The sequence below is a fragment of the Chlamydotis macqueenii genome, chromosome 6 (genome assembly GCF_036417535.1).
Source record: "Chlamydotis macqueenii isolate bChlMac1 chromosome 6, bChlMac1.mat, whole genome shotgun sequence".
Classification (NCBI taxonomy): domain Eukaryota; kingdom Metazoa; phylum Chordata; class Aves; order Otidiformes; family Otididae; genus Chlamydotis; species Chlamydotis macqueenii.
The window spans coordinates 25,446,721-25,462,742 of NC_141561.1; the positions used below are offsets into that span (position 1 = coordinate 25,446,721).

The 16,022-nt window shown below is 35.8% G+C and overlaps 1 protein-coding gene across 27 annotated transcripts in view; it reads right to left on the reverse strand.

Annotated features, from left to right (window-relative positions):
• The window catches only part of TTN (titin), a 249,366-nt gene that overhangs the window by 228,286 nt on the left and 5,058 nt on the right, over positions 1–16,022 (reverse strand). For 23 of the 27 annotated variants that reach the window (XM_086750499.1, XM_086750498.1, XM_086750495.1 and 20 more), the window contains exons 3-19: positions 14,090–14,293; positions 13,102–13,389; positions 12,259–12,347; positions 11,925–12,169; positions 9,907–10,195; positions 9,512–9,664; positions 8,909–9,028; positions 7,772–7,909; positions 6,809–6,946; positions 6,152–6,289; positions 4,180–4,455; positions 3,944–4,069; positions 2,575–2,856; positions 2,231–2,296; positions 1,456–1,714; positions 1,080–1,140; positions 754–966 (exon numbers count right to left, since the gene is read on the reverse strand). In XM_086750499.1, the coding sequence (XP_086606625.1) occupies positions 754–966; positions 1,080–1,140; positions 1,456–1,714; positions 2,231–2,296; positions 2,575–2,856; positions 3,944–4,069; positions 4,180–4,455; positions 6,152–6,289; positions 6,809–6,946; positions 7,772–7,909; positions 8,909–9,028; positions 9,512–9,664; positions 9,907–10,195; positions 11,925–12,169; positions 12,259–12,347; positions 13,102–13,389; positions 14,090–14,293 (3,085 nt within the window). The remainder of the gene's footprint in view (positions 1–753; positions 967–1,079; positions 1,141–1,455; positions 1,715–2,230; positions 2,297–2,574; positions 2,857–3,943; positions 4,070–4,179; positions 4,456–6,151; positions 6,290–6,808; positions 6,947–7,771; positions 7,910–8,908; positions 9,029–9,511; positions 9,665–9,906; positions 10,196–11,924; positions 12,170–12,258; positions 12,348–13,101; positions 13,390–14,089; positions 14,294–16,022) is intronic. The other 4 variants (XM_086750504.1, XM_086750508.1, XM_086750509.1 and 1 more) reach the window with 4 other exon arrangements.

A 16,022-nucleotide genomic window follows, 5' to 3' on the forward strand; every position in this document is an offset into this window, starting at 1 on the left:
CTAAAATAAGCTGGATGCAAACAGCAGTACTGAAATATCAGAGATCTAGTTATCAGACATAGGAAAAGGGTATATGCTGTCTGCACATAGTTTGTCATTATAGCATGATGTGTTTTAAGAATGCTACAAATGCATTTTTTTTTCTCTGCTAGAAAGCATCTGGCTTTCTATAGACAACATTTGCATAGATGGAATGCAAACATTATATAGACAGAATAAAACAAACGTAAAATACTTTCCTGATTTTTTTAAAGGACATGTAGCATTTCTCATTTTATGGTCATAGAATCATAGAATGGTTTGTGTTGGAAGGGACCTTTAAAGGCCATCTAATCCAACCCCCCTGCAAGGAGCAGGGACATCCCCGACTAGACCAGGTTGCTCAGAGCCTCGTTCAACCTGGCCTTGAATGTTTCCAGGGATGGGGCATCCACCATCTCTCTGGGCAACTTGTTGCAGTGTTTCACCATCTTCATAATTAAAAGTTACTTTGTTATATCTAATCTAAATCTACTCTCTTTTAGTTTAAAACCATTATTTTAAATATATTTTAAAACTTAGCAGCCCTCTAAAAATCTCACATTAAGACACGATCTTTAAAAAATAAAATTTTTCCATTTCAAAAATAAAATTTCAGAAATCAGTCATGTTATTTGGCTTAGTATCAGTAAGGGAATCAAAATTATGGTACTGTCAACTAAATATTCTTTAAAATTATGTTTAAAGAGTTTTTGTGCATTTTATTCAAAGTACCTGTAGCCAGTCGTTAGAGGAACTCCACCTTTTTTCCAGTAGACATGTGGCTTTGGGTTGCCCCCTACTTGGCATTCAAAGATAATGCTCCCACCTTCAATTAATTTATGTACTATGGGTTTTCTTATGAAGAAAGGAGGTATGGGTTCTCCTGATACTTCCTCTACTGCAGCAGAGACATCTTCCATTACGATGTCCTTTGTCTCCACATATCTAAAATAAGATTCCAGTGCAGGTAAGTGAGTTGATGTCTGAAGATCTCATAAACAGAGTGCAAGAAACTAATGACCACACTACGAACAGTCTGTTTAGGAAAGCAACTTTACCGTTTCTCTTCTGTAACAGCCTTCTCAGAAATGGTTTCTCGAGTCTCAATTTCTTCTGAAACTGCAAGGTAAATATTATACTGTAGTTTTAAAAATACTTTAATAGTGCTTAAGCAGTGAGTTTGTTAACACGAAGAGAAAGATTAAGTAGTTAGTTGGTTCAGAGGGCGGGCTACTTCCACTAAGGAAGCAAATTAAGTCTCCCTCTGCCTGTAATTTGCCTTTTCCTCAGATTCTTACAGCCTTGTTACCTAAGAGACCTGGAATATAATTCAAGGCATACGTTCTACTGGGACCTGACAAAATGTCAAGTTACATTACAAGTAATATGCAGTTAACAAAATTATAATATTCCTACAGCAATAAATATACTTACCTTTCACGTATAATTGGCAAGATGTGCTGACACTCCCAGCCTTATTGGTAGCAGTGCAGGTAAATCTTCCACTGTCTTCTGCAAAGGCTTCACGAATCACGAGGCGAGCAAGCCCGTCTTTGAAAGCAATCTGGAAGTCCATTGAGCTCTCAATCTTGTAGTCTTCCCTGTACCACGTCACAGTAGGTTGAGGATGACCAGAGATATGGCACTCGAGAGTGACTGACTCACCTTCAGTCACAGTCTTATTTTTGAGGCCCTGTATGTCAAAAAATAAGTATCACAATCAGTATATATTTTCACTACTAAACAGATATTTGCATAACTAAAACCTGTCTGAATGGAAAATTTTATGCCTACTTCAAAACAGTGTTCTCCTCAACAGTGTATCCAGGGGGAAAAAAAAAAAAAAAAAAAAAGAGGCACTTTCCAAAGGGAAGTATTTGAAACTAAATTTGAGATCTCTGAACATTACTGTTATTAACAAGAAAATCAAAAGGTAGGTTGATGTTTACGCAGATCATGGTGAGAAATTGTTTCACTGCAGCAAAGATCAACCTGCTATGTGACATAGTTGTGAAGAATCACCCCCATGACAGACATTCAGAACAGTTTGTATCAGAGATAAATAGTATGGCTGAGTAAGTCTAATAAGAGAGTTAAAAATGTTAAATAAAGCCAAATTTTCAAGGTCAAGTTTTCAAAGACAAAAGTTAAAATACAAAACAGGTGAAAGCATAGTGTAACTCCCATAATGTACACACAAATTACTTACTGACACTAAGGTGGGTGGAGTAGCAGGGATTTCTGCAGGCACAGGAACTCTGGCAGTTTCTGTCACCTAGATTGTTTAAAGATTAAACAGTTAAAAGACACCTAACAAAGTCAAAGACATATTTAGCAGAATTTAGATAAGAAATTAGGCAAAGAGAACTCTTTGCTTGTTATAGGTAAAGATTAGGTCCTTAGAAGGATTTGTGTAAAACAGCAAAGAGGAAAAAAAAGTCAGCAGAATGCTGTAAAAGTAGAAAATTGCAATAAGGAAACAGCAAACAAGTGAGGCTATGCTATGTTTTTAAGATGAAAGTCAAAGTGACGGAAGTTTGCTTAATAACGTACCTTTGCTTCACCTTCTCTCCGCAACACCAAGTGTTCTTCCCGCACTGCTTCACCTTTAATGCTTACACCTGTCTCTTTTTTAGTCTCAACATCATAGCGACTTTTATAGGTCTCAGCAGCCTCTCCAAAGGGAAACTGTGGAGGGGTAACTGGCTCTGTTTTTATCCTGACTTCATGTGGCTTTAGCTGAGGCGGTTTCACAGGCTTGGTGATCTTTTGCACAGCAGAAGTAGCCGATAACTCTTTTTCCAGAGTAGCCATGGCAGATCCAGCTATTGAAACCTAGGGAATAGAAGAGAAAGACTTAGAGCTTTGTTGTTCTCTTTTTGTCAAAGGAGACAGTATATTTCTTCAGCAGATTGCATATGCACCACTTGCTTCCTAGTTACTTATTTGTTGACAGTGCAAAAGCTGTATGTACAAAAATAACTTCTAGTTTTAGATTGCAGCAGTAGCATACTGGAGATACAATATCCTTGTATTATTTTTCATGTGCCTAACATTCAAATATTTCCCTTTTTTTTTTTTTTTTTACTTTAGAATGTGATCTTTAGATGGTCAAGAAACTCTTAAGTGCAACAAGAAAACATACTTACTTGAGGCCTTAGTTTTCCATTTAATCAGTCTGGTACCACAATAAACTATATTACTAATTACATAACTGTCAGTGACTAAAACAACTGACAAGATTTCAAAATGTTATTTTAGGTGTAATGACTTTGGAAATCATATATAAATCTTTAAAGAGAAAAATATTTTAGGTAATTTTTATAGCATTCGAGAAAAAAAACACGTCATTTTTAAAGTTCAGGTGAAGAGAGAAAATATGTTTGAATGAGAAAATTAATTAAATGGGAACTTTTAATATTATGTGAAGGAGTAAAACAGAAGAATGGAAAAAAATTATTAAAAAGAGATGGTGTCATATTTGCAGTCTGGATTTTTTCTGTTTCAAAAAGTAGCTTAGCATGTAGTAAACTGCAAGGAAGAAAGCAGCAGTTTCCAATGTGCTAGTGAATTGATGCACATAATAAGACTGAAGAGGGATACTTTTGCTCTTAAAAAAATATAAGTTGCATGGCAAATGTTTATGAGTTCACTGTATGACATGAAGTATTGAAGCTGCATCCTTAAACAGATTATAAGCTTGTTCAAGTAATAATTACAAATCACATTTTAGGAGTTCATGTGTCTGTTTACAGCACTAGTCAAACAAGCCAACAAAAACAACTGTAGAGAGCATAGAACTCCTCCTCTTCTTGGGAAAACACCATACTGGAGTGGGAGGAAAAGCCAAATGGAATGGGTGACCTACTGGTTATTATAAATGAGCATGCTGTTCTTCTTGGACACATTTTTCACTTCTTACCTCGTATGTATGATCTGGTTTAGGAACAGCAATTTTGGAGACTGTGAAGTGAGGACTTGCTGTACGGGGTAGCGGGTGTTCAACATGAATTGTTTTCTCAGTCTTAGCTTCTGCTGCTCTTTTTACCTATGCAAAGCAATGAAAAAAAATTGTTAATTTGATGCTGTTTTTCAACTGAGGAAGATTTCACCAGGACATAGTTTTTGGAAAAGAATGTAATGTAAACTGAGCCTAACCTCTGTTGATATATGAACTTCCTTCTTTTCAGCAGCTGAGATATGTTTCTCATGAGGAACATAGACAGTTTTAACTTCTTTAGTGACAACATGACGTTCTGCTGGGGCCTCAGCAACATGTTCTGTTACAGCGTGCTCTTTATAGCCATATTCCAATGTTTTCTGCTTTACATAAGCTTCATCTGCTTGTTCTGGTTCCCAGGGTGATCGAACACGTGCCTGATCAACTGCTGCAACAACTGTAGCTACAGCTTCAGCCCTTTTTCCAGCTTCAGTCTGCAGATAACATTAGCAGAATTTATACAAATATTCATCATTATATTAATGGCTTGAGTATCTGGCAAATACTTATACAAATACAATGCTCAGTAAAATATATTCCAGACAAACAGACAGTGTGTAGATATGCAAAAGTAATAATGTAAATATCAAATATTTTCACCCATAAATACACTTCAGAGTCAGTAGATTCAGATATAGACATATTTTTTTTTTCTAAGCTCTATCTATGCATATTCAGAATGTATCTACACTTGTGTGCTTTATACATGTCAATATTTGTGTGTGAACCCACTTTTAACACTTCATAGTCACATTTACGGCTACTTGTCTAAAAGGATGGCAGGTATGCAAATGTGCATGTAATTTTAAAGTCGATGCTCATCAGCTCCATATAACTGTTAAATACCACTAAAAATGTAGACAATGTGTCTTGCATCTGATATGAATGCATTCACTAAGGAACATACCCATAAAATTTTTACCACAGGCATATCTGTTAATTTAGTGTTAATCTATTTTAAATTATTTTACCAAAGAAGGAATATTAAGCTTTCTGAAAAATTGGAAATAATGCCTTTGTATCAGGACTTTTATTTGTTTCTAATAACTAATAAATACTGTCAACTTCTATGTTATCAGGGTCCAAATTTCTGTCTAGTCAGCCAACAGTAGATAATAGGATGATTACTGCTAGCATTTATTATCAGTTACTGTCATAACTGATCCAGATGTAGCAACAGAGCAAACAGAATATATGCCCTGTAGATGGGATAAACCCCTAATAGCTAAGTTCATGCTGATTTAAAAATCATTATCACCTTAAACTAAAATAACTTAAGTATTGTTATTAATGTATTGTTTACAGAGTTTTGTTTCACTATTAAGGTAGTGTTTAGGTAACAGGGATCTCTTATTCAGTATCATTGCTGATTTCAAAATCATTTTTTATACCAGCTTGAGTTTGGCCCTAAATTTACATCATCTAACAAGTAACTGTAACATCTTAGCAGTGTGACTCCTCTGAGTGAGTTTTATATGCTATTCTCTTTTAATTATTTTTATAAAAGTATTTTATGAATGCACCATAGTGTTTCTAACAAAGTAAATAGACAGACTTTAAATAACAGCTGTTGGCAACTAGGCTATTCTTCCACAAATGAGAGCTCCTGGCTATATTAGAAAAGTGTTTCTACTGCAGGAGTCCTACTGAAACAAAGCAATGTCAACAAGGGTCTGATTGTCAGAACTAAAAAACTGGACAGACTCGAGTGGATGTTAAAGTTTGTATTGTACAAAGAGCCATACAATTCAAACCTTAAACAGAGAGAGGCTGTTTCATATGACAACCATAAAATTGCAAAGAATCAGTTTGTAGAAAAAAAGATTAGAGAGTCAGAAATTTGAAGAGGTAAATACTACTTGAAAGTCATTGGTACGGAGTAGGCTTTCACAGAGAAATCTGATTGTGGTGTTAAAAGTGGCATATCCTAACAGGGTGAGGCATAAGGCTCTATCACTAGAAACTTAATCACATTGACCCTGTTACTTGACAGTCATTCCATTTAACAGGTATGTTATCAGCAATTAATTTGAGGGCATTCTATTGTACCCAAGTAGCTCTTAAAAAGTGAGGTGTGCAGATAAAACAAATTGTAATAGTGCATTTCCCATCTGCAACAGCTATATTCACCTGATCATAAGCTAGATGAATTTGTTCTTGCTTGGCTGTAACTTCTTCTCTAGTTCTGGACACCGTGACTGGTGCTTTGGTTTTATCAGTGGCAATTATTTTCGGAACTACAGTAGTTTTCTTAGCTTCCTTTTTAATCTAATTATTATAGCAGAAATAAAAGTTTCAGTTACATACGGTCTTGAAAGATATTTGAACAATGGGAAAGCATTTTGGAATGGGAACAGGGAAGGAGAATTAGGCAGTTAGATCCTTGGGCACTGCACACAGCTCTGTATTATATGTATACTGATAAGTCTTGTTACACTCTGACACCTATTTAAATAAAAGTAATGATTTTAAAAAAAAAAATAATTAATATGCATTTCAGGAGTCAGTCAGTTCACTCCAAAGGTCAGTCAGAAGAGAATTATGGGCATCCTGTTAATGAAAACAGTTAGGAGAGGAAGATAGAGGTGGAATAATATAGTCTAATTAATTAAATTAAATTAATTAAATTAAATCTAATTAAAAGTAGGTCTAAAAGTTTATAAGTGGAATAAATCTTAGAAAAAAAAATAATCTGGAAATGTATAGTTAGTATTTTTTGAGGGATACATAAGGTTTGTAAAGAAGAGAGGATAAAAACCCAAATATGTTTGAAATAGTGCTATTCACCTTTTCATGGGTTATGCTCACTTGTTCTTGTTTGGTAGCAATTCCTTCTTTACTTTTTGATATTATGACAGGTGGTTTAGGTTTATCAGTGGTAATTAATACCTTAGGTACAGAAGGTTTCATATCTTCCTTTCTTATCTAGTTTTTATGGTAAAGAAAAATAATAGTAATCCATCATTGTTGTCAAAATTACACAGCTTTTCTGAAAAGTGGGATAAGGTTTTAGAATGTATATCAACAAGAGAAAAACATAACCTGAGAAATGAAGTAATTCCTTTGTACAGACCAAGTTATAACCTATCTTATATGCTAGCTAAACAAAGTTAATTCATAGTAATTAACATATTGCATTAATCTGTATGTGAATTAGAGAAGAGTCTTCCCACTTCCTAGTTGATTGTAATGTATCATTGCTATGCTTTGTAGAAACTGTTTGCATGAAAATGAGTATTACTGACTTAATATTTACTCCCATCAGTAGATGGAACTGTTTCATCATTTACTCTAACAAATAATGGTTCCAAAATACGCTCTAGCAGATACATTCAGTCCTCACACAAATACGATCTTCATTAAATCAAACTCCACATGTCAATATTATATCATGAGAGATAACCTTTACAATTTATCTTCAGAAATCTATCTTCAGACAAAAAGCAAAGGTCATTAGGCATCAGATGAAACTCTGACTACCCTGGCAATAAAAGCCATAATGCTCAAAGGATCTGTAGGAAGGGCAGCTGCACTCTTCCTCTGTTGACTGAGCTGCTATGAAGTCAGTAGAACTGGACCTGCAATGCTGGGGCTACCTGTGGAATAACCCTGCCTTATAAAGTTTTCCTATTGTAATCTTTTCTTCATAAGGAAGCAGAGAAAAGATACATAGCACATTTGACGAAGAATGAGGTTTTATAAACTTATTAGAATATAGTAATGAGCTAAATGTCTGCAACATGTATTTACCTTTTCATGAGTAATGTGCACTTGCTCATGTCGTGTAGATATTTCTTCTCTAGCTCTCGATATTCTTTCTTGTTCTTTGTCTTCTTCTGTGGCAATTATTACTCTGGGTACTGGAGCTTTCTCTGGTTCTTTTCTTACCTGGATGTTTAAAATAAAGACATTTAAAAATACAAGGTGTGTGATTTTCTATACATTGGAAAAGAGGATACAAATGAAAGGGAGGAAAAATGTCAAAATAGATTTCAAAATCATCTGGTCTGGAAGCAACAATAACAAACAGACTTTTATAAAATGTACATACATTTAGCATAAAAATAATAAACCATTGCACAAATGCTTGCCTTGCTACTGAAAGCAGTAATAAAAAGAATCGCATCAGAGAAAAACTGTCCTGCATTATAATCAGTTTAAGAAAGTCTAGGATATAAAAACCAAGTTTTAGGTAACTTTCACTTTTCCAAGAAGTTCAGATGTAATCTGCACCTAAACATGTAATTTTTGCCCAGGTGGATTGCTGTTTCTCAGTACTTTAAAGATAGGTTCCACTTTCTTCCTCATGCATTTCAGCTAGTTCGCAAATTTAACATATCTCTATAAAAGCTGGTCTTCCATTAAATTGCATCTCTCCGATAAAACACGTTCTAAAATAATCTGGATTCCAATCACTCAGCAGCATTTTCAAAATTCATTTCAATGCAGAATGAGTTTTTCCTCCTTTTTGTGACCCACTGTACTTCCAACAAACAAAGCAGGCTACAAATGGCAAGCTTAGAAACAAAATAAAAAAAAAAAGCAAAAGGTACTTCCTACATGCCAGTCCTTTAAATGACTGAGAATACTATCTAGTAAATCACCATACAATATATTAAAAATAGTTTGTTTGGTTTTTTTTTGCTAAGTTTATGTTTTACAAGTTTATCTATCACATTCTTAGGCATTAATAATGGAAGTGAAATAAAAAAGGAAAGACAGAAATCATCAAGGAGAGATGGGAGAATGATAGCAACCTAAACTATAAGAGTGAACACACACACAAGGAAAAAATAATATTACAGTATGTCATTTATCCTGTTCATAGGCTTGTCTTTTTGATGAGATATTAGATTTTTGAACAAGGTAGGTAACATCTGTATTCACCTTTTCATGAGAGATGTGCCTTTGTTCTTGTGAAGTAACAATTCCTTCTCTAGTTCTCGATATTACTTTTTGTTTTGTGGCTTTATCACTGGTAACTACTACCGTTGCCTCCTTTCTCATCTGATTTTCATAGCAACAAACAAAAAAAACAAAGGCTTAAAATTCATTTTAAGAAATTGATCATCAAAAGAAGAGGAGGAGGAAAAACAAGAGAGGAATGCTAGTGAAGGAAAAATATTAAAGGAGAATTATTTTATTCCTAGAGGGGAAATTATAAATCAGATATTAGAGGAAAAACTTAATCAGTGTAAGAATAATGTTAGAGAATAAATGACAAGGGAGAATACAGGATCACTTTCATAGAAGGCATTCTTAAACTTAAAAACAGTTTAAGAATAATTAGTTCAATCCTGCTATGATGGAAAGCAATGGAATAAGTGATCCATGAGCATTCCTTCAGTCCAGATGCTCTATACAAGTATGCATGCTTTGGCGGTGCACTGGGTGATATCTTGTTAATTTCTCACAGTGAATCACACCTTGTTTGCATGTTGGATGAAGGGATAAAAGGGAAACCATAGAATGTCTATGCTCTGTTTCTACCTGCTCCTGAACAGGCTGAACGTGGACTGCAGTCATTGCTGTCCTTTTAGCAGTTTGCTCTACAACAGTTGGAGCTGGTTCTCTCACCATGGCTTGATCCACGGCAGCAACAACCGTAGCAACAGCTGCTGTTTTTTCACTGTCCTTTCTCACCTATATTTGTCACATCAAAAGACAGTTTTTCATGTTTTGCATACATTCAGAAGAAGCACAAGACAAGCACAGAGACAGAATGCTGCAAAGAAGCATTTAAATGTTTGCAGCAGAACTCTCTCAACAGTAGACACACACGTATTTTTACACATAGCCTCTCAGATTCCATTTAGCAGATCTATTCAGCAGTGGTGAGCCCAAACATAAGCAAACCTAATGCTTTTTCCAAAAACAGACTTTACCTCTCTAGCACCAGCTGCAACCTCAGCAGCAGCAGCACCGCTAACGGTAACTTGTTCTTGGAGTCCGTATCTCCCCTCCCACCTTTCTTCAGTTCTTATTTGAGTAGCGCTTGTAGATACTCTTGTTTCCTTCATCTGGGCTTCCATGGTTGCAGCATATCCTTCCTGCCTCCAAGGAGGAAGGACTTCAGCCCCAGCTGTTGTCACTACTTGTGTTTTGCGGATTGGAGATGGAGATTTCACTGGTCTAATAGGTGAGGTGGAGATTCTTCCAGCAGGAGAAACTGACCTAATGAAAAAATAAAGTGTTAATTTAATTAATGTAGTGTCATCCACTGACAACTATATAAACAACTTCAGCCTGAACTTGAATACACTCCTCATTTAGGTTATCTTCAATACTTTGCAGTTTGATTTTTTTAAAAGTTTTTGAGGTGTTCTACTTGTATATTATGCTTATCTGTTTTTAGCATTACGCCTAATGTGTGTTTTTTGTCATACTTGTAACTGTAACACATCTTTGCAGTAGCTTAGTTAGATTTTCAAAAAGAAATAGGAGCAAATGTCAAAGGGCATTTCACTCAAGGACATTTATTTAAAATATAAAAATACATCATTAGTTTCCATTTGCTCTATCTTAATTCTCCTGACAGGAATAATAGAAAAGGCTTACAGGCTGTGAGTATTAAATACTGTATTTGTGGTCTGGTCTCTGTAGAGAGACAAAATTATTATTGTAACTGCTTCTTGTAAAAACATCATGTAGTAGCCACCTAGCAACAACATTACTGTATCTACTCCTGCAACATGTCTCATTTCCATGTGTCCTACATACATGTGTTCAGACTCCAGGCAACCTTCTGACCAGAGTCTATATTTTTTTCCATACTTAATTTATAAATCTCAGTTGCAATAACTGGTAACCACTTGGGAAGTGCAGTTTTCTAAATTTTAATATTCAAAAAATTCAACCCCAGTCCTAGCAGATTTTTCAAAATGCTTTAACACGCTTTCTAACCTAGATTTTCTTTGAGAGGAATTTTAAAATTATGTATTTTTCAGACAGCATTAACAAATTGCAGCAGTAGAGGGCAGCAGCATAATATTAATTTTTAGGTTTATTCTCTAATGTGTTGTAGGTCTAAAAGCAGTTTGACCAGCAGTGGAGTACAGACTTTAGTTCCGTAGGCACTCTAGATGGCACTATTGAATTATTCTTTCATCTATGCAGTTAGTGCTAGTTACAATCAATCCATTTCTTACTATCCTTGCAAGTTATTCTCACAATGGGGCAAAATTCATCAGCACACCTAGCTCTGGCAATTTAAACGGGGCTTTTCTGAGCACTCAGCTTGGAGACGTTCCTTCCAGGATGCTGGTACTTCAGGATGCTGAGACTGCAGGACTTCCAAAGCAATATTCTCTTCACCGGCCTCTCAGCACAGAGCTCCTGATGTCTCCCAGATCACGAGCTCTGCTCTTCAAATCACTCACTTTCCCTCTCATAACTCTCTACGCAGCAGAGCTGAACTTCATTTTTCCTTAACCACATTTACCTTGCTTACCTTCAAAACATTATTTCTGCAGTCACTACCAGCACACACATAGAACATACGTTCATGGTTTTTTACATATCCTTCCATTCCGTTTGTCACTCATCAGTGTCATTGCTCTTTTCTCTGCTTGTCTAAAATAATCAAGGGACAAATGCTCTACTGTTTGCTTCTCTTTCATCATCAACTTGGAGCTTTGAGTGCTACTTCAGCTGTATGTAGAGCAATGAAATGGGACTTACTCTCGGAAGAATTTTCTTCCATATGGGGCAGAAAATTTACATAAGAGGCATACATGTCTATAGCAGTGGCAAATACAGCACATTATAGCTCACAGTCAGAATAAACTCAGTCAGTATTAAGCCAGTGCATTCCTCCATTTGACACTATGCTCTCATTCTACAGCAGCATTGCTGCATGTGAAAGCTATTCAAAAAGCAATCTTGTTTGAAAGAATAATTTTACCTTACTGGTGAGGGTGTTGGTGCTCTGACATGTCTTACAGGTGATGGTGACTGTCTAACAGGCGATGGTGACTGCTGCCGTGCCATTTGTGCTTTTGCAGCAATTATTGGTGGGGTTGGTGATTTTGATGTAGGTCTAGGAGGCATTCGTGGAGGTGCTTTGTGTGGGAGCTGTTGAACTGTTGCACCTTCTATGACCGTTTCAACACTTGTAAGTGATCTGGCATCAAAGTGGGCTTCAATCTTCTACAATGAAACCAAGAGAAGAGTCTAAGATACTGTAGAATTAATCATCCACATTTTAGCCTTACCTGCTTTGTTTTTGAAAAATATACCTTTTCAATTCTGGCTTGTCTTGTTTGTGAAATCTGAGCAGTCGAAACAATTGTCTTTGTCTTTTTGGCAGGAACGGCTTCTTCCTCACCTTTTGGAAGAGAAATCATGGTCAGGATAATTGCATATGGCAACAAGTAATAAGCAGTTGCAGAAATAAATGAATGGTCAATTCTAGTTATATACAAATGTATATAAACAACAGAGAAAGAATTAAGCAATCATCCGTTTTTCCTGCAGTATCTATAGACATATAATTGTGAAAACAGTTGAAATAATATTTCTGCATTACAATGTCATTAGAAAAAAAAACCCAAGCAAACAAAAAAAGAACCCCACATTTATTGTAGAGTCCTCAAAATCCATCCTGATGTCAAATTACTACAACTTATGGAAGGCTGACTGAGGGGAAAACCAAGCAAGACTGCTCTGGGTAGAATGTTTTGCTGCTACAATTCTCCTCTAAGAACTGTCTTCATGCTTACCAGGCTCATTCACAAGACCATATACAGTTATGCAGTTTAATATATCTATTCTATCAGTCAGTTTACAAATACAACTTTGAGAAATCTACAGAACAAAACAAGAACTACTGAAAGTATCCCACACTTTTTTCTGTCTGCTGTATCCTCAGTTTAAGGAAGACTCATGCTGGAGAAAAGGTCCTTTTAAATTGTCAGACAAAAATCTTTGTCAAATTTCACTAAAGACAGTAAGTTAATAACTCTTGAGAAGCAAGTTACAAGTTAACTCATTGATATAACTTTGATGAAGTGGCGTGTATTGTACCATTACAGCAATGAATGCTCTCTTATTTTCATGGCTTGCAACTTCAACTCCATTACCTTGAATTAGCAATTCAGCTGTTGAAGTAGCACGTCCCACACTATTTGTGGCATTCACTGAATAGGTACCGGAGTCTTCAGGATATGCTTCTGCAATTATTAAGCTGTAAAGGTCTCCTTCTTGTAAAATTTGAAAATCGGGGGAGCTTTGGATTTCTACTCCATCCCGATAGAACTTCACCACAGGTGTAGGGATTCCAGTCACTCTCACGTCAAGTCGAACTTGACTTCCCTGCCTTGCAGTCATGCTCTGTAGTCGTTGTGAGAAGTTTGGTGGTGCTGTTCCAGCTGCAGTTTTATTGAAGAAATAAACAGAAAAACAAATAATATATGTTAAAAGAACTGTAAGGGCTAGATATTTTCATTACTAGAAGCACACGAGGTATAGTCCTCCTTCACATGCTATTGATAGGTGATACTCAGACATTCAAAACATGAAGAGATTTGTGAAACTGCAAACGCTCTTAACTTTTTTAATCTCTTTAAAATTTCTGGTATTTCTGATTATGCCCATGATTGCAAATGTTTCTAAAATTAGGGATACATAGGTAGTAGGCATAGTTTCTTAGATATGGCCTTTTATGTGAGTTATTCTGCTAAATATCATTTATATAATTAAATATATTAAGGGCTCCATCCTGCAAAACTTTGTCCTTTCTTTTATGTGTAGTCTGAATGCAGCCAGTGTGACAGATCACATGAGCAGAAGTATACAGGGCTAAGCCAGAAGTTTGCAATTATGATTAAGAGTTTATAACATCAAGATTAAACTTCACACAGTTAAGATGTAAAGGATGCTGTTAGAAATTACTGGTAAGAATATATGCTGAACGCTAGACTACTTTAGGAAAAGGAATTTGGTTTCCTATTTCTTTACTGATCATACACTTAAAATTCAAACTTTTTTCATTCTCTGTGACACTTCTGCTATCGCTCTCTTTCTCACATTGCTAGCAAAGAGACGTGTTTTTCTTTAGCTTCTTGATACCTGTGACAAGTAGCTCAGCAGTACTAGTTGCCTGCCCAGATCCATTGGTAGCTTGTACTGTGTATCTTCCGCTGTTTGCTTCTGTCACGGTGGGGATCACCAGTTTAGCGCGGCCATCACTAAACGAGATCTGCACACCGGGCAGAGTTGCAGCAGAGAGAACCTGGCCATCCCGATACCAGCTCACCTCAGGAACTGGGAAACCTAAAGAAAAAAGAACACAAAAGGAGATTAAGATGCTATGCAATGCTCGATATCCAAAATTACCATCATACTCGCTCACATATACACAGTTATCGTGGAGTGTAATGTTATAGGCACAGACCTACGGTTATAAGTCCAGGGGCACACCAGTAAAGGAATTTCTTTTTAGAAAGGTCTTTAAAATACACAGAGCAATAAGACAACTGCACAGGCTACTGCATTTAGGAAATCACTTGAATAATGAGTGGACTGTAGTGTTTGGCAATTCTGTTGAGGAATAAAAGTTCAGCAAAATTATGAGAGAGATTAATTGATACACATGAGGGATTTTTTTTAACTTGCTAGTATCTAAGTAGTATTGCTTATTGCTAACAAAATTATCCAGTCTAATAGTTTGGAGATAAAGTAAAAATCAGAACTTCTGACAAAGTTAAGTAATTGTTGTAACATTAAATGATTTTAGAAAATACAATGGCAGTAAAAGTGGCTGTTGTAGACATTAACATCAACTGCTATTAAAGTTTTGGTTTTTTGTTTCTTTTTAATGTAGTGAATTCCGTTTGAGTTTGGTGGAAAGCAGTCAGCTGGAATCAGCTGATCTTTTGTTGTTCAAATATATAACTCTTTAGCTGTCAGGGTCATGAACAAGACTCTTCTGGTCAGAAGAGTTTCACTTATATCTACAGCTGGTTTTTAAATTTTAAATGGTGATTTTAGATTCCTAATGGAAATTCTATTCCCAGTGTTCTACTCAGACAACTTTATTGAGAAACTGAAATCCATTTCATGAACAAGTAAAATTATTATATGAGCCACATACAGAGAAGAGCTAATTTAAAGAGACAGTTCCAGCTCAAAGTTTTTTTTTTGTAGTCCTAGAACATCATTTCTCCAAAATGAAAAACCCTGCAAATGTACTTCATGTACTTCTCCGCTCAAGCCAAATCACCAGTTGCACTGCACAGGGTCTCAGGAATGAGATCTGATACTGCACTTACTACAGCTGCTCTAATTTTCCCAGCTCCACTCTCTGAGGTTTGGAAAACCCCAGGACCACAGAAATCTGCTTACTTTCTAGAGTTTCCCTCCTATAAACTCATGTAATTATTTGAGATTTTAATGTGCCAGAAATATGGCTGTGTGAGACTGAAATGAAAGAGAAGCTGAGATATGTAGATTGAAGCTTTTACTGGTTGTCTGTAATCACACCAGACTTGGTCAGGAAAGTTTTAAACTTTACTCATAGTTGAAAAACTGATTTTTAGGTATATGTAAAATAGAAACAACACACACAGAGAGAAAGAGAAAGTGGCAAGTTTTAGAGAGGATTAGAAACCAAAAAAGTAAAAGTACATTTAAGCATTATTAATTGCAGAGATAGAAGTTATCAAGGAGGTCTGATGAGGCTGATATAATTCAGTGTCCTACTGGTATAGAACAACTTGGGCATTATCACCATAAACATAGAATATCCAGAAGATCCCACAGATTTCTTCCAAAGCTATGTGTCTTCAACATTTGTGCAAATGAGTTTCAAGATGTTTTAAGCTAAACAACTAAAAATCATTTTATCAATAGTGAATTTCCACTGTCAAAATATTTTATTTTCTTGGTGCAGCTTCATATGATGATTAGCAAATATAGGGGTTTGTGCGGCAGGTTGAACAAGGTCTACCTTTTTAAAAATTGAGTTTAATTTGATGTCTTAAACTGGTATGTTCAAGGGATC